At 45.2% G+C, this 24,595-nt stretch overlaps 1 protein-coding gene across 1 annotated transcript in view; it reads left to right on the top strand.

Annotated features, from left to right (window-relative positions):
• Nucleotides 1-2,718: 2,718 nt before the first annotated feature.
• The window catches only part of LOC141050181 (UDP-GlcNAc:betaGal beta-1,3-N-acetylglucosaminyltransferase 7-like), a gene marked incomplete at its 5' end in the record, with an annotated part of 58,709 nt that continues 36,832 nt past the window's right edge, over nucleotides 2,719-24,595 (top strand). Inside the window, one exon of the mRNA XM_073547012.1 lies at nucleotides 2,719-3,330. Within this exon, the coding sequence (XP_073403113.1) occupies nucleotides 2,719-3,330 (612 nt within the window). The remainder of the gene's footprint in view (nucleotides 3,331-24,595) is intronic.

The following is a 24,595-nucleotide window of genomic DNA, read 5'->3' as shown; positions in this document are numbered from 1 at the left end:
CTGCCTATATCCGTCCTGCCTGTACATCACTTGCTTACCTATCCTGCCTATATACATCCTCCTTGTACATCACTTGCATTGCTACCCTGACTATAACCATCTTGCCTGTTCATCCCTTGGATACATATCCTGCCTATATCTGTCCTGCCTGTACATCCCTTGCATAACTATCCTGCCTATATCCATCCTGCCTGTACATCCCTCATATCCGTATCCTGCCTATATCCGTCCTGCCTGTACATCCCACACACCCCACCCTGCCTATATCCATCCTGTCTGTACATCCCTCGCACCCTATCCTGTCTATATCCATCCTGCCTGTACACCCCTCGCACCCTACTCTGCCTTTATCCATCCTGCCTGTACATCTCTTGCACCCTACCCTGCTTATATCCGTCCTGCCTGTACATCCCTCGCACCCCATCCTGCCTATATCCATCCTGTCTGTACATCTCTTGCATCCTTATCCTGCCTATATCCGTCCTGCCTGTACATCTATTTCATCCTTATCCTGCCTATATCCATCCTAACTACATCTCTCGCACCCTACCCTGCCTATATCCATCCTGCCCGTACATCCCTCACACCCTACTCTGCCTATATCCGTCCTGCCTGTACATCCCTCGCACCCTACCCTGCCTATATTCGTTCTGCCTGTACATCCCTCACACCCTACTCTGCCTATATCCGTCCTGCCTGTACATCCCTCACACCCTACTCTGCCTATATCCATCCTGTCTGTACATCTCTTGCACCCTACCCTGCCTATATCCATCCTGCCTGTACATCCCTCGCACCCTACTCTGCCTATATCCGTCCTGCCTGTACATCCCTCGCAACCTACCCTGCCTATATCCATCCTGTCTGTACATCTCTTGCACCCTACCCTGCCTATATCCGTCCTGCCTGTACATCCCTCGCACCCTACTCTGCCTATATCCGTCCTGCCTGTACATCCCTCGCACCCTACCCTGCCTATATTCGTTCTGCCTGTACATCCCTCACACCCTACTCTGCCTATATCCGTCCTGCCTGTACATCCCTCACACCCTACTCTGCCTATATCCATCCTGCCTGTACATCTCTCGCACCCTACCCTGCCTATATCCATCCTGCCTGTACATCCCTCGCACCCTACCCTGCCTATATTCGTTCTGCCTGTACATCCCTCGCACCCTACTCTGCCTATATCCGTCCTGCCTGTACATACCTCGCACCCTACCCTGCCTATATCCGTCCTGCCTGTACATCCCTCGCACCCTACTCTGCCTATATCCATCCTGCCTGTACATCTCTTGCATACCTATCCTGCCTATATACATCCTCCTTGTACATCACTTGCATTGCTACCCTGACTATAACCATCTTGCCTGTTCATCCCTTGCATACCTATCCTGCCTATATCTGTCCTGCCTGTACATCCCTCGCACCCTATCCTGTCTATATCCCTCCTGACTGTACACCCCTCGCACCCTACCCTGCCTATATCTGTCTTGCCTGCACATCCCTCGCACCCTACCCTGCCTTTATCCATCCTGCCTGTACACCCCTCGCACCCTACCCTGCCTATATCTGTCTTGCCTGCACATCCCTCGCACCCTACCCTGCCTTTATCCATCCTGCCTGTACACCCCTCGCACCCTACCCTGCCTTTATCCGTCCTGCCTGTACATCTCCTGCACCCTACCCTGCCTATATCCGTCTTGCCTGTACATCCCTCACACCCCATCCTGCCTATATCCATCCTGTCTGTACATCTCTTGCATCCTTATCCTGCCTATATCCGTCCTAACTGTACATCTCTCACACCCTACCCTGCCTATATCCGTCCTGCCTGTACATCCCTCGCAACCTACCCTGCCTATATCCATCCTGCCTGTACATCTCTTGCACCCTACCCTGCCTATATCCATCCTGCCTGTACATCCCTCGCAACCTACCCTGCCTATATCCATCCTGCCTGTACATCTCTCGCACCCTACCCTACCTATATCCGTCCTGCCTGTACATCCCTCGCAACCTACCCTGCCTATATCCATCCTGCCTGTACATCTCTCACACCCTACCCTGCCTATATCCGTCCTGCCTGTACATCCCTCGCAACCTACCCTGCCTATATCCATCCTGCCTGTACATCTCTTGCACCCTACCCTGCCTATATCCATCCTGCCTGTACATCCCTCGCAACCTACCCTGCCTATATCCATCCTGCCTGTACATCTCTTGCACCCTACCCTGCCTATATCCATCCTGCCTGTACATCTCTCGCACCCTACCCTACCTATATCCGTCCTGCCTGTACATCCCTCGCACCTTACTCTGCCCATATCCATCCTGCCTGTACATCTCTCGCCCCCTACCCTGCCTATATTCGTTCTGCCTGTACATCCCTCACACCCTACTCTACCTATATCCATCCTGCCTGTACATCTCTCGCCCCCTACTCTTCCTATATTCATTCTGCCTGTACATCACTTGCATTACACTGTATATAGTAGTATTTGACGACCTGTGATGTCACAACTATAGAAAACACAATAGCTTGAGTGTGTGATGTCATCGGTGTGACTTGACTCACAGGCGTTTTGCTCCTTACACCCTGGTTTGTGACTGATACTTGTAAATTACGTGTAACCACCGTTCCTCTAAGTATGACTACATAGACGGACGGATGTAAGATACACTATACATGTCTGCGGTGGAGAGATGATCATTAAGAGCCTTTGTCTTCACAGGTATTGATGCGACGACGACGTTCCATCATTGCCGGCCTCTCACTTGCCCTTTTTTGCACCCTCACTCTTCTTGCCTGGATTATAGTGGAAGAGCAGCCAATAGAGGAAATTCCAGACTTACAGGATCCAATCCCGGCCAACCTCAGCTCTCCTCCATCTCTCCGTCGTTCTGCTACTCTCTATGACACAAACTTTAGCTTCTTCTTAGACTTCTCTGAATACAAAAAGGCTTACCCAGGTCTCCAGAACTATCGATGTCGAGCCGTCATAGGGCTATTAGGATATTGCCGCACAGACTACCCCCTAGTTCTGATGGCAGTGAAGTCCCATCCAAGGGCCAGAAATCGCCGAGATTCCCTCCGAAAGACATGGGCCAAAGAGAGAGAGATTGGTGGCTACACCTTTAAGCCGGTGTTTCTGATGGCAACCTCTGGAAGGAAGAGGCAAATGATGAGGTTGATTGAAGAAGCTTTCTTTTACAAAGACATAATTCTGTGGGATTTCATCGAGAGCCACCATAACTTATCTCTGAAGGAAAGGTGTTTTCTGGAGTGGTTGTATTATCGATGTTCACAGGCAAAATTCATATTCAAAGGTGAGTTTCTGCCCGATATCCAGGACTGGAGGTGAGTGTTGTCACCAGGACGGGAGGCGTACAAGACGTTTCCAGCTTTGGACAATTCTTACTTCTTAGAAGTGTAGGAAAAATGGCTGAAAAACATTATATAAGTCTTATAAGAAGCAAAACTGGAGCTGCCCATGAATATTTACTGCCCTATTACATGGGTAGACAAAAACTAATGGGAGCAGCAGAGGGCCTCATTAACCCATGCCAGGACCCTGGTCTTGGTCGTATTTCAGGATCTGTCCATCAATCTTGGAGGAACAATGGAGCAAACACAAAAAAGGTTAGAAGTGGTCTTCAGGAATGAAGAGGCACAACATCACAATCATGATGTCAATGTGCTCACTATTACTCTGCTATCATAAATGTCAATGTACATGTATATAATAGCATTATAATGGTGCCAAGTGCACTTACAATGAAGGCACCGAGGGCATAGAAAATAGCAAAAAACACTGATGAAGCCGTGGTCCCTTAAGGAGCCATAATGTTTCACCCTAGTTCAAGCCCATGCTGTGTTGGTGGTAGGGTAACAATGAAGCTTGTTTCCTCCATCCCCTCCTGCCAACCACTATCAATAGAGAGGGGAGGATTGTCCTTTTCATCTGACAGTTGCTTGCCCATCACCTCTTCTTCCTCCATTTGTTCCTCGGATCTTGCACCTTTGATAAGTTTATCTGTTATCACCAGCCCCCCTCGATCGCAGTAATCCACCCTCCCTTGGCACCCGCCTGTGTGACGACAGTCTTGAACTTAGAGACAATGTTATCCCTTCCGCATCCTCCTCTGCTTCCTCCTCTTCTACTGGGACCACCATCTCCTCCTGCAGGCTATTAAAAGTCTACTCCAGCATATAGATGACCGAAATAGTGATGCTGATGATGGCGTCAGCGCTAACCATCTTAGTAGCAATTTCGAAACTGTGCAGAAGGGAGCAGAGGTCCTTAATCTGTGCCCACTCTGTAACCGTGATATGCGCCACGTCTGTACTTCATTGGCTCAGGCTATATGACATGACATACTGCGTCAGAGCTCGTTGCTGCTGCCACAGTTGCTGCAACATGTGCAGAGTGGAATTCCACTGTGTCAGCACATCGCATATCAACCTGTTAACTGGTGTGACGGAAGCGCACCCCGTGCCACCAATCTGTCACAATCCCACCACTGACACGGGTGTATCAGTGGACGGAGGGATGCGACACACTGTCGGCACACGGCTATCACAGGCACAGTGGGGGCTTATCTTAGTTATCCCGCCACTGGTACCATGTGACAAAACATACACAGCAAGCTAATCTTGCCCTAACAATTTATCGCAGGGGGGTATTTTGGATGCCCCACCACTGCTAACAACCTTCCAAGAACTGCGGGGATTTATGTATGTCCCACTCTCTCAGTTCCACTTTGGAACGCACAGCTCTCCGGTGCCCCCCTTACCCTCAGGTCAGTCAGGGAACTGCACCTAGGATAATTAGTCGACGGACGGGCTGCTTGTTGCGCACAGACAATTAGACTACTGCAGTAAGGGAATTATCAATGCTGTGGCCTCAGCCACTCTCATTCAGCAATATAAGACCCTTCCGTACTGCCAACTAGCCCAACCAACCGTACACACCACGCTGCCACCAGCTCCTGGTTTCTCCGCTTAAGTTATAGACTTAATGGAGGGGTCGAAGCCAACCCAAGCAATAGCGTAATTATCTAAAGGCACATGTTTGTTTCTTAGAGCATGGAGACACACTAATAGATTTATCATTTATTCCCAAAAAGGAGGGCAGTGATTACATAGATAAAAATTGTTACAAAGTTAAGACATTAAATATGTACATTGTGAATATGAAACAACATGGAGGAAAAGACAGAAATTACACTTACAGTTGCATATTGTTCTTTACGCAACCCATGTGGCTTGGGGGAGGGGCCAGACATCCCAAGACATCTGCAGGTCTTGTCAGCATGAAAACTACAACTCCAACTGACTGAAATTTGGGAGGGAATACCTTATAGCCTAGGGTTGGTTACATCACAAAAGGGGCAGTCTGGGTAAGTTCACCCCCCCTTTCTCCAAGTTGCAATCTCACTGTAAAACTTATACTATCTATATCTAGACGAGAAAAGCTCATATAAACACACATAGGGTATCATTGTTTGTAATTTATCGAATCCAATATGACAACATCAAACATGCACTAGATAGGACACTCCATTTGGGAGCAATCCATATCTCAGTTTCTGGAGGTCCGAGAACTTCGCAAGAGCCACCGTAGCGAAGCTGGGTCTACTCAAATCACAGAAATGTCCGTTTCATTTTTCTGCCGCGACCGGGGCCCATGATAGCTTTGTTTATCTCTCATACTTTTCATTCGGCTGCATGTTTGGGAACAAAGAAATGCTTTCACTCAGCTTAATTAACATTCCTAGCTGTGGAGAGGGGCCAAATGCTTGTAGAGGAAGTCAAAGCTGTTAAGGAAGGGGGGAAGGGGGATGCTGCAAGCTGACAGTCTACAATGTCATCAGAAGATTAGCAATGGGAGATTCTAGAATGTTCCAGAAACATCATACTTTACCGACATATCTTAAGATTACACCTCCCCCTTTTAGAGGGTGCTAAGGAGGCCTGGCCTGTCGGCCCACATCTGTGTGCACATTAGTGGGTCCGTCCTCGAAGGACAGCACCTGTTTCCTGGGCCCGGGGGTGGGCCAGGACGTGATTGCATCCACTTTCTCTGGCTCCGGACTCATGGAACCCCCGCCTACCCGGTGACCCAGGTAGTGGACCTCGCTCATGCCCATCTGGCACTTTCCCGGCTTGATAGTCAGGCCTGCCTGGTGAAAACGCTTGAGCATCTCCTGGAGATGCTGAAGGTGTTCTTCCCAGGTGGAACTGAAGATGGCGATGTCGTCCAAGTACGCCACCATGTACTCCTCCAGTCCCCGGAGCAGGTGGTTGACCATCTGCTGGAAAGTGGCAGGGGCATTTTTCATGCCGAAGGGCATGACTGTGGACTCGTACAGTCCAAAGGGAGTGATAAAGGTGGATTTCTCCTGCGCCTCAGAGCTCAGGGGGATATGCCAGTATCCCCGACTCAAATCCATGATGGATATGTGCCTTGCCAACCGCTCAAGCAGATCCTCGATGCGCGGCATCGGGTGTCCATCAGAGGTGGTGATGGCATTGAGCCCCCGCTTATCCACGCAGAACCGGGTGTTTTATCCTTTTTTGGCACGAGGACTACCGGTTGAGGCCCACGCGCTTTTGGATCACCCCCAGCCTTAACATCTCATCGACCTCTTGGCGCATGACCTGTTGCACCTCCTCAGAGATCCGATAAGGTGTTCGCCGTAGTGGGGCATGATTCCCGGTGTCCACCTCATGAACCACTAACTCCGTCCTCCCAGGTCGGTTGGTGAACAGGGCCCGGAAGGGTTCCAGGGTGGCCACCAACTGCGACCGCTGGGATACGGTTAGCAAACCACTTATGTTGTGAGTTCTTTCTCTGATTCACCATTTGTGAGTTCTCCTTCCAGACTCCCTCTGGTGGTAACAGGAGGTAGTGAGGCTGATTTGATCGGTGGAGATCTGCCACCTGAGAATGATGATGACGATTGGACCTCAGGAGTCTCAGATTGGATTTAAGACAGCCGACACCCTATTCAGTTGCTGGTGATTCCTTCTGGCTTGTCAGCTCTTGGTTTTCAGCTCTGTTCCAGTCATCTAAAGCTAAGTTTTTCTGCTAATGTTCACACTTGATTTTGTTGGTCTATTTATTTTTTTGTGTGGTCAGCCAGCCCCGGCTGGGGGCTGTGCTGAATTTCCACTCTTATTTATCTGTATTTGCCAATTTGCTTTTTTGTCCCTTACTAGTTTGGCCTCTTTTTGCTCTGTCTCAGAATATTTTAGAGTGCTGATATAGTGGGAGAAGTCTAGTGACTTCAGGGTTAATTTTGCTATCAGAAGTGTTGGACATTATTTTTGTAGGGTTTTTTGCAGGTTGCAGACAGTGTCTTTCCCTTTCCTTTCCTTTCTAGTTAGTTTGGTCCCCATCATTTGCTTAGCCTATTTTCCTGCCTGTGTTTGTGCTTTCATCTTGTTTCACCGTCAATACATGTGTGGGGGCTGTCTGTTATGATTGAGTCATCGTAGGAGGCAAAAACAGAAATGCTAGCTAAGTCCAGAAAACCAGAGAGGTTGGCAGCTATCGGATTGCAGACCCCTGATCCTATCCACAACAACTAACAGTAGCCGTGGGGGGTTCCTACGATGCCCTAGACCCCTCGATCACAGCCGGAGAATTAAATAGGCCTAAAGAAAGAAAGGGGAAATCTAAACTGCCCCAGAGCAGACCCCAAAGCAATAGGCAGCCCTCAACATATAATGACGGTGAAGCAAGATGAAAACACAAACACAGACAGAAAGATAGACTGAGCAAAGACGGGGCCCAAGCTAACTAGATAGGAAAGGACAGGAAGGCTGCTGTCTGCAATCCGTGAAAAACCCTATGAAAATAAGAGCCAACAGACTGACAGTGAAAAAGGCCATGAAGACGCTAGGCTTCAAAAAAGCTATGACAGTACTCAGGAATATTCTGAAGACAGAGCAACCGGCAAAAGGAGATTCAGCTCACCCCAGCAGGGAATGGCAGAATCCAGAAAAGCAAGGAAAACAAAAACAAAACACCAATGCTAACAGGCAAAGCAGAAAACAGCTTTAGAGGAGCAGGAATCAGACTGCTGTCCTAGAAGTCCACAGAGAAATCACCCGCAGGGCAGAAGGGCGTCGGCAGCCTTATATCCAGTCCGTGACTCCACTCAGCCAGTCATCCTCATTAGGCTCAGGTGCCTGATAATCAGGCTCATTACCTTTCTTTACCAGAATAGGGAGTTCACCAGACCTCAGTGACGAAGGGGAAAATGAACGCACAACAGTACCTCCCCCTTGAGGAGGGGTCACCGAACCCTCAACCACGCCACCAGGGCGATCAGGGTGAGACCGATGAAAGGCACGCACCAATCTTTTGGCATGAATATCAGAGGCAGAGACCCAGGAATTATCCTCCTGACCATAACCCTTCCACTTAACCAAATACTGGAGTCTCCGTCTAGCCAGACGGGAATCCAGTATTTTCTCTACCTCATATTCCATGTTACCTTCAACCAATACAGGGTCTGGAGGTGCCACTCCAGGAACAACTGGTTCAACAAACCTCTTCAATAAGGACTTATGGAACACATTATGGATTTTAAATGTGACAGGAAGAGCCAAACGAAAAGAGACCGGATTAATAATCTCAAAAATTTTGTAAGGTCCAATAAATCTAGGCTTAAACTTAGGAGAAGCCACCTTCATAGCAATATTTTTTGATGATAACCACACCATATCACCAATCTTAAACTGGGGACCAATGGTCCTATGTCGATTGGAAAACCGCTGGGCCTTTTCCTGGGAGAGAGATAACTTATCCACCACTTGGTCCCAGATCTGGTGCATTCTCTCCACCACAGTGTCAACACCTGGGCAGGCAGAAGGCTCCACCTGCCCTGAAGAAAATCGAGGATGAAACCCAAAGTTACAAAAAAAAAGGTGACATCAAAGTGGCAGAACTAGCTCTATTATTTAAAGCAAATTCGGCCAAGGGCAAAAATGAAACCCAATCATCCTGATCAGCGGAAATAAAACATCTCAAATACGACTCCAAGGTCTGGTTTGTTCTCTCTGTCTGCCCATTGGTCTGAGGGTGAAAAGCAGAGGAGAAGGACAACTGAATTCCCAGCTTGGAACAGAAGGTCCTCCAAAATCTAGACACAAACTGATCTCCTCTGTCAGATACAATGTTCTCAGGAATCCCGTGTAAGCGAACCACCTGTTGCAAAAACAGGGGCACCAACTCAGAGGAAGACGGCAACTTAGGGAGTGGTACAAGATGAACCATCTTAGAGAACCTATCACAAATCACCCAAATAACAGTCATTCTTTGAGAGACCGGCATATCAGAGATGAAATCCATTGAAATATGGGTCCATGGCCTCCTGGGGACCGGCAAAGGCATCAACAACCCACTAGAGCGAGAACAAGATTTAGACCGGGAGCAAGTCCCACAGGACTGCACAAAATTCCTGACATCATGAGACAAGGTGGGCCACCAAAAAGAGCGACTCACCAGATCTCTAGTACCAAAAATACCTGGATGACCAGCCAATGCAGAGCAATGAACTTCAGACATCACTCTCTTCTTTCACTGGTCAGGAACATAAAACTTTCCACTGGGACAACGCTCAGGTTTGTCCTCCTGGAACTCTTGCAGAGCAAGTCTCAAATCGGGTGAGATGGCAGAAAGAACTACCCCTTCGCCTAAGATGGTAGCAGGCTTGGTCACCACAGGAGAATCAGCAAAGAAACTCCTAGAGAGGGCGTCTGCCTTGACATTCTTAGTTCCAGGAAGAAAAGAGACCACAAAATCAAAACGTGTAAAAAACAAGGCCCACCTAGCCTGTCTAGGGTTCAAGCATTTAGCCGACTCTAGGTAAATCAAATTCTTGTGGTCAGTGAGGACCACAACTTGATGTTTAGCTCCCTCCAACCAATGTCTCCACTCCTCAAATGCCCATTTCATGGCCAACAGTTCCCGATTCCCCACATCATAGTTACGTTCAGATGGAGAGAACTTTCGGGAAAAGAAAGCACAGGGATTCATTTTAGATGTTACAGGATCCTTTTGGGACAAAACAGCTCCTGCACCAATCTCAGAAGCATCCACCTCTACCTGGAACGGGAGTGAGACATCAAGTTGCTGCAAAATCGGGGCGGAGGTAAATCTTCGCTTCAGCTCCTGAAAGGAAGCAACAGCCTCCGGAGACCAATTCAACACATCAGCACCCTTCTTAGTCAGATCAGTCAATGGCTTGGCAATACTAGAAAATTTTGCAATAAATTTCCGATAAAAATTAGCAAAACCCAAAAACTTCTGGAGGGCCTTCAAAGAAGTGGGCTGAACCCAATCATAAATGGCCTGTACCTTGGCCGGGTCCATTTCAATAGTTGACGGAGACAAAATAAATCCCAAAAATGAAATCCTCTGTACTCCAAAAAGGCATTTCGATCCTTTGACATACAGGGAATTCTCCCTCAAGATCCGGAACACAGTCCGAATATGTTCCACATGAGAATCCCAATCCTTGGAGAAGATCAAAATATCATCCAGAGAGATAATCAAAAATTTATCGACAAAGTCTCGGAAAATATCGTTCATGAAGCACTGGAAGACAGAAGGGGCATTAGTGAGCCCAAAAGGCATCACCAGGTACTCAAAATGTCCCTCCGGAGTATTAAACGCCGTCTTCCATTCATCCCCCTGCTTAATGCGGATAAGATTATACGCCCCCCTGAGGTCAAGCTTGGTAAACCAGCAAGCACCTCTAACTCTAGAGAATAGATCCGAAATCAGGGGTAACGGATACTGATATTTAATAGTAATTTTATTGAGGGCACGATAATCAATACAAGGCCTTAAAGAACCATCCTTTTTGGCCACAAAAAAAAAAGCGGCACCTAAGGGTGAAGAGGATGGTCTAATATGACCCTTCTCCAACGCCTCCTTAATATAGGACTGCATAGCCTCGTGCTCGGGTACAGATAAATTGAAGAGCCGACCCTTGGGAAATTTACATCCCGGGCTTAGTTCAATTGCACAGTCATAACTCCTATGAGGAGGCAAGGACGCAGACTCATTCTCACTAAATACATCATAAAAGTCCGCCAAAAAGTCAGGAACATCATGCGACTGAGGAGAGGTGGAAAAAACCGGAGCCTCACTAAAGGCACACCGACAACCCCAACTCACCACAGACACAGATTTCCAATCCAAAACTGGATTATGAATTTGCAACCAGGGAAACCCCAGAACAACGGCATCATGCAGACCATGCAACACCAAAAATCTGCAATTTTCTTGATGGTCTGGGGGGACCCGCATGACCACCTGGGTCCAAAACTGAGGTTTATTTTTAGCCAAAGGAGTAGCAGCAATCCCCCTCAAAGGGATAGGCGTCTGCAGAGGTGTCATCGGAAATCCACAACGTTTAGCAAAATCCAAGTCCATTAGGTTTAGCGCTGCTCCCGAATCCACAAAAGCCTTGGTGGAAAATGTGGACAGGGAGCAGATCAGAGTAATTGCCTGAAGAAACTTAGGTTGAACACCACCAACAGAAAACGTGTGTGCAAAGCGTTTCTCTCATTTAGGACAAACAGAAATAATATGCAAGGCATCTCCACAGAAAAAACACAGCTTATTACGCCTTCTGAACTCCTGACGTTGCGCCTTAGACAAAACTCTATCACATTGCATAGGTTCAGACGTCTGTTCAACCGGTGGCAACACCTCTCGTGCAATCCTGCGTTCACCTAAACGCCGATCAACCTGAATGGCTAATGACTTAGAATCGTCCAGACCAGAGGGAACAGGAAATCCCACCATAGTATCTTTTACGGCTTCTGACAAACCCTTCCGAAAGAGAGCAGCCAAGGCATTATCATTCCAGGTAGTAAGGACCGCCCACTTTCGGAACTTTTGACAGTACAACTCTGCAGAATCTCGACCCTGGTTCAATGCCAACAGAGTCTTTTCAACCTGATCAATAGCATTAGGTTCGTCATACAACAACCCCAAAGCTTGAAAGAATGCGTTCACATTAGTCAGAATAGGATCATCTGGTTTCAAAGAAAACGCCCAATCCTGGGGATCGCCACGCAGCAAAGAGATGACAATTTTAACCTGCTGCGTGGAGCTCCCTGACGAGTTAGGCTTCAAGGCAAAAAATAATTTACAATTATTTTTGAAACTCAAAAATTTAGATCGATCCCCAAAAAATACATCAGGTGTAGGGATCTTTGGTTCAACAGCATGCGAACGAGCAAGGTAGGCGGAAATTCCCCGCTCTTCCGCAGCGAGCTGCTCCACACGATCAGACAATTGCTTTATCTCCATTGAGAGAAAAAAAAAAATTCCCCCTACGGCCTCAGAGATATAGAGAAAAGAATATACACACCTTTTTTTTTTTTTTTTTTAAACACAATTCTTTCCTGCTATTGAGTACCCTAGGATCTGCGGTATGGCGGGTGATTCTGTTATGATTGAGTCACCGTAGGAGGCAAAAACAGAAATGCTAGCTAAGTCCAGAAAACCAGAGAGGTTGGCAGCTATCGGATTGCAGACCCCTGATCCTATCCACAACAACTAACAGTAGCCGTTGGGGGTTCCTACGATGCCCTAGACCCCTCGATCACAGCCGGAGAATTAAATAGGCCTAAAGAAAGAAAGGGGAAATCTAAACTGCCCCAGAGCAGACCCCAAAGCAACAGGCAGCCCCCAACATATAATGACGGTGAAGCAAGATGAAAACACAAACACAGACAGAAAGATAGACTGAGCAAAGACGGGGCCCAAGCTAACTAGATAGGAAAGGACAGGAAGGCTGCTGTCTGCAATCCGTGAAAAACCCTATGAAAATAAGAGCCAACAGACTGACAGTGAAAAAGGCTATGTCAGTACTCAGGAATATTCTGAAGACAGAGCAACCGGCAAAAGGAGATTCAGCTCACCCCAGCAGGGAATGGCAGAATCCAGAAAAGCAAGGAAAACAAAAACAAAACACCAATGCTAACAGGCAAAGCAGAAAACTTAGCTTTAGAGGAGCAAGAATCAGACTGGTGTCCTAGAAGTCCACAGAGAAATCACCCGCAGGGCAGAAGGGCGTCGGCAGCCTTATATCCAGTCCGTGACTCCACTCAGCCAGTCATCCTCATTAGGCTCAGGTGCCTGATAATCAGGCTCATTACCTTCCTTTACCAGAATAGGGAGTTCACCAGACCTCAGTGACGAAGGGGAAAATGAACTCACAACAGCTGTCTTTCCTTGGGGGTCTGCTCTGGGGCAGTTAGTTTTCCACTTTTCTTGCTTTAGGCTTATTTAGTCCTCCGGCCTTGATGAGGCGTCTAGGATCATCGTAGGTACGCTCCACGGCTGCTGCTAGTTGTGTGGTAGGATCAGGGATCTGCAATCTGCATAGTTACCAACCTCTCTGGTTTTCTGTGACTTTGCTTGTTTTGCCTTTTTCTCCTCGGTTACCCATTCATAACCCACTTATCTCCTTGTCCTCAATGGACCCATTGGCCTTGGCTTGGGCCAGCATGTCCAGGAGGGGATCTTCCTCCCCATCCTCGGGCAGGTTGCAGGCCGGTAGGACGCAAGCTTCACGTTCGTGGTGCGCCTTCAGCATGTTGACGTGAAAGGCCTTGCGCCTACCCTGAGCATGGTCAAGCGTGACCACGTAGGTGACCGGGTTGAGCTATTGGGGGATGACGTATGGGCCTTCCCAGGCTGCCTGAAGCTTATCCTTTGGTACGGGGACCAGCACCGACACCTTTTGACCAACCTGATAGGTCCGCTCCCGGGCGTTCTGGTCGTACCAGTGCTTCTGGTCAGCCAGAGCCTGCGTCATGTTGTCATGCACCAACTGCGTCAAGGTCTGCATCTTGTCCACGATGGACACTTCTGTGGGGTTTTGCTCATCTTCCCAGGATTCTCTTATCAACCCAAGGGGTCCCCGGACTCGCCTGCCATACAGGAGCTCGAAGGGGGAGAACCCGTTCGAGGCCTGCGGAACTTCTCTGTAAGCGAACAGCAGGTGTGGTAGGTACCGCTCCCTTTCGCGCCCTTGGGTCTCAACCAGCATGAGGGTACCGTTGAAGCATTCACACAAACCATTAGTCTGTGGGAGATACGCACTCGATACCAGGTACTGCACCTGCATTTTCTTACAGAGAGCCTCCATTAGGCGAGACATGAAATGGGTCCCTTGATCGGTAAGCATCTCCCTGGGAAATCCTACCCTTGAAAAGATGGTCACCAGTGCATCAGCCACCTTATCTGCCCTGGTTGAAGACAGAACTACTGCCTCTTGGTACCGGGTAGCGTAGTCTACCACGGTGAGAATGTATCGCTTTCCGGAGCTGCTGGGGACGGCCAGCGGGCCTACAATGTCCACCGCGATTCTCTGGAAAGGCTCCTCTATCACCAGCAAAGGAATAAGGGGAGCCTTAAGAGCAGGCCCCCGCCTTACCCACTTTTTGACAGGTGTTACAGGAGTGGCAGTATTGTGTTACATCTGTCCCCATCTTGGGTCAATAGAAGTGTTGAGACAGCCGTGCCTTTGTTTTGCTGATCCCCAAGTGTCCAGCGAGTAAAATCTCATGGGCAATCCGCAACAACTCAGTTCTGAACTGGAGGGGGACGACCAGCTGTCTTTCCCTCAACCACTCCTTTTGGGAATCTCCGGGTACTGTTTCCCGGTACAACCTTCCTCGTTCCCAGAACACCCTCTCCTTATCAGACTCGGACGTGGGCGTCTCGGCGAGGTGTCTCAACCTCTCCAAGCTCGCATCTGAGTGCAGAGCGGCCTGGAACAACTTGCTGGAGGATGCCAGAAGTGACAACAGGGACCCTTCCTTACTGGGACCCTCTGGAACCTGCTCTGGGTTCACCTCTGGTTCAGTCTGTCCTGTAGCAGAAGAGGGTCCAGAACGCAAGGCGCTACCTGCGATCTGGGCACTCTGACGGCGTGTGACAGCTGCTACGTATGCTGTTTCCCTGGGGATTTCTACAGACCCACCCGCTGGTGCTGCCATGGGCTCTACCTCCCCATCCACCCCCAACACTTCAGGAGCAGTGCTACTTATGGGCCAGTTACCTTCCTCGGTGGCACTGGTCAGTTGCAGGGCATCACCTTTCTCACGTTTCCCATGCACCTCCCCATTTCCTTGAGCACCGTTGTTTGCTCCTGCCAGGGGTTCCTCAGCCGTCTCACTCCGCAGAGTGACGGGGCTGAGCAATTCGGTACCTGTGGACTCATCTACCGTTTCAAAGAAAGGGTTAACAGGTTCAGTCGGCACAGATAACCATTCTTTCCCTAGGAATGATGATGTATCAGATTGCTTTGGCACATTGACATCACCATCAGCATCATTCCTGGGGAAAGAATGGTTGCTAGTTGCATCATTACTCATAATGTCATTAGCAGGTAACACATTCAGTTTCCCATCATCATCATCATCATCAGGGTTAACGTTACCCTTATTATCAGATTGGGGAAGGGTGTCAGGGACGTAGTATGCAACCATCCGCCCCAAGTCAGTCCCCAATAAAACATCAGTGGGCATGTTTTCAGACACTCCCACTTCCCTCACCCCGCTCCCAGCACCCCAATCAAGGAATACCCGGGCCACTGGCAAGGGCCAGCGGGTACCCCCAATCCCTGTGACAGTCATGGTTTTCCCCTCAACAAACTCTTCAGGGGTCGCCAGTCCAGGACGGATGAGGGTTTGTTCAGCCCCGGTGTCCTTGAGGCCTGTAGCAAGGCCTGATGAAACATGTCCCCTATTTGACCTATGGTGCTTCACTCATGTCCGTGTTTAACGAGCAGCACACATCACAAGGGTCAATACAAGTCTATGGGTCCGTGAAAACATGCTGTCCGTGTGCCATCCATGAGCCGTACATGTGCCATCCGTGTGCCGTCCGTATTTAACATGCAAAATATATGAGAAGCTTTGTAATTTAATTTCCATTATGCATACTGGGAAAACACGGATGGCACATGGACGGGACACTGACTGAAAACACTGGTGACACCGATATCGATGTAACATATACGTTTTATATGGACATGTGGGCCCCACTTTGAATTTTGCCTAGGGCCCCAATTTGTCTAAAACCGGCCCTGCAGATAGTGCGGTAGGAGCAACAAAGGTTTAGATATTAAACTCTGCACCACCTCTGCACACAGCTGAATTTCAGTGACAGTAAATTCCAGGTTGAAATATGGCATGCTGTATCGTGTTAGTCACAGAAAAAAGAAATGTTTGAGTGTGAATGAGGCCTGTATGACAAATAGGAGATGCTCCAAACAATTTGAAAGTCAGGTCCCTGATTGTATGACACTAGGAACAGGAGGATTTGTTGTGGCCTCTGGATCAGGCTTTATTTCAACCCAACCAAATGACAAAGTGTGATACGGCGGGCTGTCTAATGTTCTGCAACCGAAATTTTTTTTTTTAATGTGCCTTAGATCTGCAGACAGTTTTGTATCACCACCACAAAATGATAAGGTGGGATACAGCAGGCTGCTTCACATTTAGCTAGTGAAAAAATATTAATTAGAATGCTATACTCATACTTGGAGCACAATAGAAGCAGCGCACAACACACTTGTAGGACATGCGCCTTGCCGGCTTTGTCTGTGGACCTCAGTAATGTCCGAAAAAGAAAAAAAAGGTGCTGGAAGGTAAATTTTACAGCCACACTGGACAGTAGCTCGCTCCACTATCTGACTGATATACAACCGCCTAACTAACTAGTTCAAATCTTGCTGATAGCAGTGCCATCATCAGGAGCAGCCAACTCTCTGCGCTGTTACAGTGTCAAAATGTCGCTAAAACAAGATGTCCGCTATTTATATGGAGAGGGACATGTGATTTCAGCAGCCAATGACACAAGTCGTATTGTCAGGACATTTTGGTTGCTTCCTGCATCCTGATTGGCTAGCCGCAAGTTAGGGGGGGAAAATGACTGTTTACAAGAACGCCGCGCCTCTGAGCTCTGCAAACCCCCTCCCCTCATCATACACGTGCCAAACGCGCATGATACACCACCATTGTCATTGCTAAAGTGCTGAAAATACTTTTTTGGCAACGCAAATATTTTCCTGCACGTTTTACCGAATGTTAACAATTTTTTTCCGATTTTACAAAATTTTTCTTGCGTTTCTGCTCAAGAATCTAAATGTGCCATATTCATGCCAAATTTATGTTTGGCGATCATTTTCCAAACAAATTCCCTCAAAACTAGTTACTTCGAATCTCCTATCCTAATATAGCAAAAAGTATTTCCAGCAGAAACAATCCCATAACCTGCTGATCACTGCCGTAATTACACATAAATAACCATCAAGAGAACTCAGAAGAGCTTGACACTGCCCCCCGAGGAAGCAGGAAACGAAACGTACGTCGGGGCTTCGGAGTGACGCGCAGGCATCATAATATGGGTAGGACACTTTTGTCTACTTAGTAGCTTTTTCTAATTCTTTGCCTACTGGTTGGAGTTGAGGATTTTTCTGGGACTATTGATGGCTTTATGAGTGTCTCAATTACCTGTGGGTGCTTTCACCTTTTTCCTCTGTGACCCCCTTTTTTCTGCTCACGTGGATGGATTTATTCCACTAATCCCCCCCATTATTGGCCTATATACATTCCCCTCTCCTCCTCTACTTGGGGATATACATTTTTTGCCCACATCTGTGGAATTCAATGACATTTATACATAAAAACTTTTCTGATGGAAATATTATTGATGCTTGTTTCGTCACGCCATAAGTTGCATCACTATTCACTGGTTTTAATTGTTTATGTATTTTGTATATGGTTTTCACTATATGTACTTTTTGCCTTGTTAGGTTATATGATGTAATAAAGTGATTTTGCACTTTTTCAGAAACTCGGCTTTATTTATTTTTTTGTTTCAAGTTATACCATGTACCTATACTTACCTCTTTGGAGATGTAAGCTCTTCTGAGTTCTCTTGATGGTTATTCATGATTTATGGAGGGTATCTCACCATTTAATTACGGTAAGTCTTTTTCATTAATCTTGACTCCTAGCCATGTTTTCATAATTACACATAGAAGTAATGGGGAATACTTCTCATTCCCTAGGCCACCTCATAGCTGACACCAACTTACTACTATAATACTTCCTCTATGTACAAGAATATAACTACTATAATACTGCCCCTATGTACAAGAATATAACTACTATAATACTGCCCCTATGTACAAAAATATAACTACTATAATACTGCTATGTACAAGAATATAACTACTATAATACTGCCCCTATGTACAAGAATATAACTACTATAATACTGCTCCTGTGTACAAGAATATAACTACTATAATACTGCTCCTATGTACAAGAATATAACTACTATAATACTGCCCCCTATGTACAAGAATATAACTACTATAATACTGCTCCCTATGTACAAGAATATAACTACTATAATACTGCCCCTATGTAAAAGAATATAACTACTATAATACTGCTCCATGTACAAGAATATAACTACTATAATACTGCCCCTATGTACAAGAATATAACTACTATAATACTGCCCCTATGTACAAAAATATAACTACTATAATACTGCCTCCTATGTACAAGAATATAACTACTATAATACTGCCCCTATGTACAAGAATATAACTACTATAATACTGCCCCTATGTACAAGAATATAACTACTATAATACTGCCCCTATGTACAAGAATATAACTACTATAATACTGCCCCTATGTACAAAAATATAACTACTATAATACTGCCTCCTATGTACAAGAATATAACTACTATAATACTGCCCCTATGTACAAGAATATAACTACTATAATACTGCTCCTATGTACAAGAATATAACTACTATAATACTGCCCCCTATGTACAAGAATATAACTACTATAATACTGCTCCCTATGTACAAGAATATAACTACTATAATACTCCCCTATGTAAAAGAATATAACTACTATAATACTGCTCCTATGTACAGGAATATAACTACTATAATACTGCCCCATGTACAAGAATATAACTACTATAATACTGCCCCTATGTACAAGAATATAACTACTATAATACTGCCCCTATGTACAAGAATATATCTACTATAATACTGCTCCTATGTACAAGAATATAACTACTATAATACTGCTCCTATGTACAAGAATATAACTACTATAATACTGCCCCCTATGTACAAGAATATAACTACTATAATACTGCCCCTATGTACAAGAATATAACTACTATAATACTGCCTCCTATGTACAAGAATATAACTACTATAATACTGCCCCTATGTACAAGAATATAACTACTATAATACTGCTCCTATGTACAAGAATATAACTACTATAATACTGCTCCTATGTACAAGAATATAACTACTATAATACTGCTCCTATGTACAAGAATATAACTACTATAATACTGCTCCTATGTACAAGAATATAGCTACTATAATAGTGCTCCTATGTACAAGAATATAACTACTATAATACTGCCCCTATGTACAAGAATATAACTACTATAATACTGCTCCTATGTACAAGAATATAACTACTATAATACTGCCCCTATGTACAAGAATATAACTACTATATTACTGCTCCTATGTACAAGAATATAGCTACTATAATAGTGCTCCTATGTACAAGAATATAACTACTATAATACTGCTCCTATGTACAAGAATATAACTACTATAATACTGCTCCTATGTACAAGAATATAACTACTATAATACTGCTCCTATATACAAGAATATAACTACTATAATACTGCCCACTATGTACAGGAATATAACTACTATAATACTGCCTCTATATACAAGAATATAACTACTATAATACTGCTCATATGTACAAGAATATAACTACTATAATACTGCCCCTATGTACAAGAATATAACTTCTATAATACTGCTCCCTATGTACAAGAATATAACTACTATAATATTGCTCCCTATGTACAAGAATATAACTACTATAATACTGCTCCTATGTACAAGAATATAACTTCTATACTACTGCCCCCTATGTACAAGAATATAATTACAATAATACTGCCTCTGTGTACAAGAATATAACTACTATAATACTGCTCATATGTACAAGAATATAACTACCATAATACTGCCCCCTATGTACAAGAATATAACTACTATAATACTGCTCCTATGTACAAGAATATAACTACTATAATACTGCCCCTATGTACAAGAATATAACTTCTATAATACTGCTCCCTATGTACAAGAATATAACTACTATAATACTGCTCCCTATGTACAAGAATATAACTAATATAATAATGCTCCTATGTACAAGAATATAACTACTGTAATACTGCCCCTATGTACAAGAATATAACTACTATAATACTGCCCCCTATGTACAAGAATATAACTACTATAATACTGACCCTATGTACAAGAATATAACTACTATAATACTGCCCCTATGTATAAGAATATAACTACTATAATACTGCCCCTATGTACAAGAATATAACTACTATAATACTGCCCCTATGTACAAGAATATAACTACTATAATACTGCTCCTATGTACAAGAATATAACTACTATAATACTGCCCCTATGTACAAGAATATAACTACTATAATACTGCTCCTATGTACAAGAATATAACTACTATAATACTGCCCCCTATGTACAAGAATATAACTACTATAATACTGCTCCTATGTACAAGAATATAACTACTATAATACTGCTCCTATGTACAAGAATATAACTTCTATACTACTGCCCCCTATGTACAAGAATATAATTACAATAATACTGCCTCTGTGTACAAGAATATAACTACTATAATACTGCTCCTATGTACAAGAATATAACTACCATAATACTGCCCCCTATGTACAAGAATATAACTACTATAATACTGCTCCTATGTACAAGAATATAACTACTATAATACTGCCCCTATGTACAAGAATATAACTTCTATAATACTGCTCCCTATGTACAAGAATATAACTACTATAATACTGCTCCCTATGTACAAGAATATAACTACTATAATACTGCTCCTATGTACAAGAATATAACTACTGTAATACTGCCCCTATGTACAAGAATATAACTACTATAATACTGCCCCCTATGTACAAGAATATAACTACTATAATACTGCCCCTATGTACAAGAATATAACTACTATAATACTGCCCCTATGTATAAGAATATAACTACTATAATACTGCCCCCTATGTACAAGAATATAACTACTATAATACTGCCCCTATGTACAATAATATAACTACTATAATACTGCTCCTATGTACAAGAATATAACTACTATAATACTGCCCCCTATGTACAAGAATATAACTACTATAATACTGCTCCTATGTACAAGAATATAACTGCTATAATACTGCCCCCTATGTACAAGAATATAACTACTATAGTACTGCCCCTATGTACAAGAATATAACTGCTATAATACTGCCCCTATGTACAAGAATATAACTACTATAATACTGCACCTATGTACAAGAATATAACTACTATAATACTGCTCCTATGTACAAGAATATAACTACTATAATACTGCACCTATGTACAAGAATATAACTACTATAATACTGCTCCTATGTACAAGAATATAACTACTATAATACTGCTCCTTTGTACAGGAATATAACTGCTATAATACTGCCTAGTGTGGGAGAATACAGTCACTTTCGTTCTGCCTCCATACAGATAACATTTCGTCGGCGCCTGCATGTCTTGACACTTGGTGCAGTTGCTTCTTTCCTTCTTCTGGTGAAGATCACTATCTATAACCCAGAGCAGAGACGTTGTGGTTTTTTCCTCTGCACAGTCGTGCACCGCCTGCCTTCCTCCACATCTCATTTCTCGCAGAACACTTTAGATTCACCCTGCATTTGAATAAGATGTTAAAAATGAAAAACGTGTCTAGAAACATGTGTATAAATAGCTGGAGCAGATCCCGCTGTGTGACCCGCTTCCTCAGACGTCTCATCCTGGGAAATAAATGTGGAGGAATCTGCTCAGCAGGAAGTGCGTGAAATGTGAAGTTTACCATTACAGGCTTGTAACGTGGAGGGGTCCTCCTCCGGGAGTGATAAAACTAAGACCCCCAAAGTCCCACAACATCTGTATTTATGTAGCGTGAAACAAATCCGGCTCAGAATCTGAGAAACATTTCCTTGCTCGGACATTGCCCGAACGTCTTCACTGGATTTCATGCTACAATCGGACTAGTTTTGTAACTTACAATAATTTTCAGTATTCAGTAATTATCATCAGTGACCACTTTAGAGGAGCGGATCTTTAGTAATTATTAGAGTTGAGCGACTTTTGGTTTTTTAGGGTCGCGTTTCGTTTCGTGAAACCCGACTTTTCCAAAAGTCGGGTCGAGCAAGATCGTCCGATTATAGGGAAAAGTCGGGGTCGTCCCGAAACACGAAACCCAATGTAAGTCAATGGGGAATAAAAGTCGGCAGTGAGAGGAGGACAGGAAACACACCTACAGTGCCCATTTGAATGCCAAAAGCATCAATTCTTCTTTCTTAAGCTTGTCACCCTTAATTAACTTCATAATACAAGTTACGCACTGAAAAATGGGGGTTATTTGGCTACAAACTGTGGGGGGGGGCTGGCTCCAGGTTTTCATGTGCCCTGGGCGAAAGAGCGCCCCTTTAACACATACCACAACTCATCATGCTCCGATACGGCAGAGAAATAGCGGTATAGTCCAATGAAAAATACCTCACTTTTTACATCTCATGACGAGGCCCATCTATTTCTCCATACAGAATCATTGGTCCCATATAATGTTTGAAACAGTATATGATGAGCTCCACATAATGCTACAGTATATGTTGGTCCCCATGGATGAAGCTCCACTGTCTTATGGGCCCAAATAATGCTCCAAACATAATGGGCCCCATTTCTAATGCTCTAGTGTATAATGGGCCCTGTAAATGCTGCTCCAGTGTCTGATGTCCACCTTTGGAATGTTCCAGTGTATGGTGGGCCCCATCTATCATTCTCCAGAGTATAGTGCTCCCCAAAAATTGCTGTCCCAACATTGAAAACAATCAAATAAGTCTCCTCGCTAGGGAATCCCTGTACTTGTCTGGACAGGTGCTGTAGCTTGCTTAACAGCTCGCCAGCCGTTCTCACGCCCAATATGGATTACACGTGATTGCACAAAGGTTAGAAAGGGTACCGTATCCCTGGATAACATGTATGGATAGCGTACACATTCAAAATATATGTCTCAGGAGGCAGGCTCAGACGGTGTTAGGCCCAGTATGGATTGCACGTGATTGCACAAAGGTTAGAAAGGGTACCGTATCCCTGGATAACATGTATAGATAGCGTACACATTCAAAATATATGTCTCAGGAGGCAGGCTCAGACGGTGTTAGGCCCAGTATGGATTGCACGTGATTGCACAAAGGTTAGATAGGGTACCGTATCCCTGGATAACATGTATGGATAGCGTACACATTCAAAATATATGTCTCAGGAGGCAGGCTCAGACGGTGTCAGGCACAGTACGGATTTGACGGCCCAGATTACACAGCGGAGGAGCAGGGAGAGGTAAAGATTGCAAATGCTGGGGCCCTGCCCAAGCAAGGGGGGCCCACTCGTGGGCGTCGGTACTGGCACTGGGCCCCTCATAGTACAGCGGTGTGTCTGACGGCGGGTGTGCACTACCACCGTCAGAGACACTTGATTGCACTATGAGGGACCCTGTGCCAGTGCCCGCGCCCAAGAGTCGGCCTACCCACCTGTCCAGGGCAACGGCACTCGCACGGTGTCGTGCGGTAGGTGGTGACCCCGGCCATGGGGGGGAGGCAGCACAGTTAGGGAGTTTTAGAAAGTGGCATATGTTGATGTTGGACATTCAGCTGATGCAAAAGGCGAAATAGGTGAAGTCCCAGGAAGAGGTGGACCAAAGCAAGCCATTTTTCTGTCACCCTATGTGTCATCAGGGGAAGGTGGGACAAAATCCTTGGAAACCCATGCGTGGTTCATTTTAATGAAGGTTAGATCATCCACATTTTGGGTTGACAGACGGGTCCTTTTTTCTGTCAGGATTGATCCAGCTGCACTGAAGACTCTTTCCGATAGCACACTTGCAGCTGGGCAAGCGAGCTCCTGTAAGGCATATTGGGCCAATTCAGGCCAGGTGTCCAGTTTAGCGGCCCAATAGTCAAAGGGGAATGACCTGTGTGGGAGAACATCGATATGGGAGGAAAAGTAGTTTGTAACCATAGTTGACAACTGCTGTCTCCTGTCACTTTCCATCGATGCAGTATTACCTGTTGTGTGAGCGGTATTTGAAAAATCAGTCCACAACATTGTCATGAAACCCCTGTCTCCAACGCCACTTCTGCTGTGTGCACCACGAACACCTCTGCCAAGCTGCCCCTGGCCCGTACGGCTCGTGTGAGAACCATCACCGCTGCTGTGTGCTGGGAATGCCTCAAGCAACCGATTTACCAGAGTTGCTTGTTTATTAGCCAATATTAGGTCAAGGTTCTCCTGTGGCATGATGTTT

The sequence above is a fragment of the Dendrobates tinctorius genome, unplaced genomic scaffold, assembly GCF_039654945.1.
Source record: "Dendrobates tinctorius isolate UK_male_01 unplaced genomic scaffold, ASM3965494v1 ptg000151l, whole genome shotgun sequence".
In the NCBI taxonomy this organism is placed as follows: domain Eukaryota; kingdom Metazoa; phylum Chordata; class Amphibia; order Anura; family Dendrobatidae; genus Dendrobates; species Dendrobates tinctorius.
Note: the sequence above shows the minus strand (reverse complement) of the source record. Positions and strands in the feature narration are given on the sequence as shown.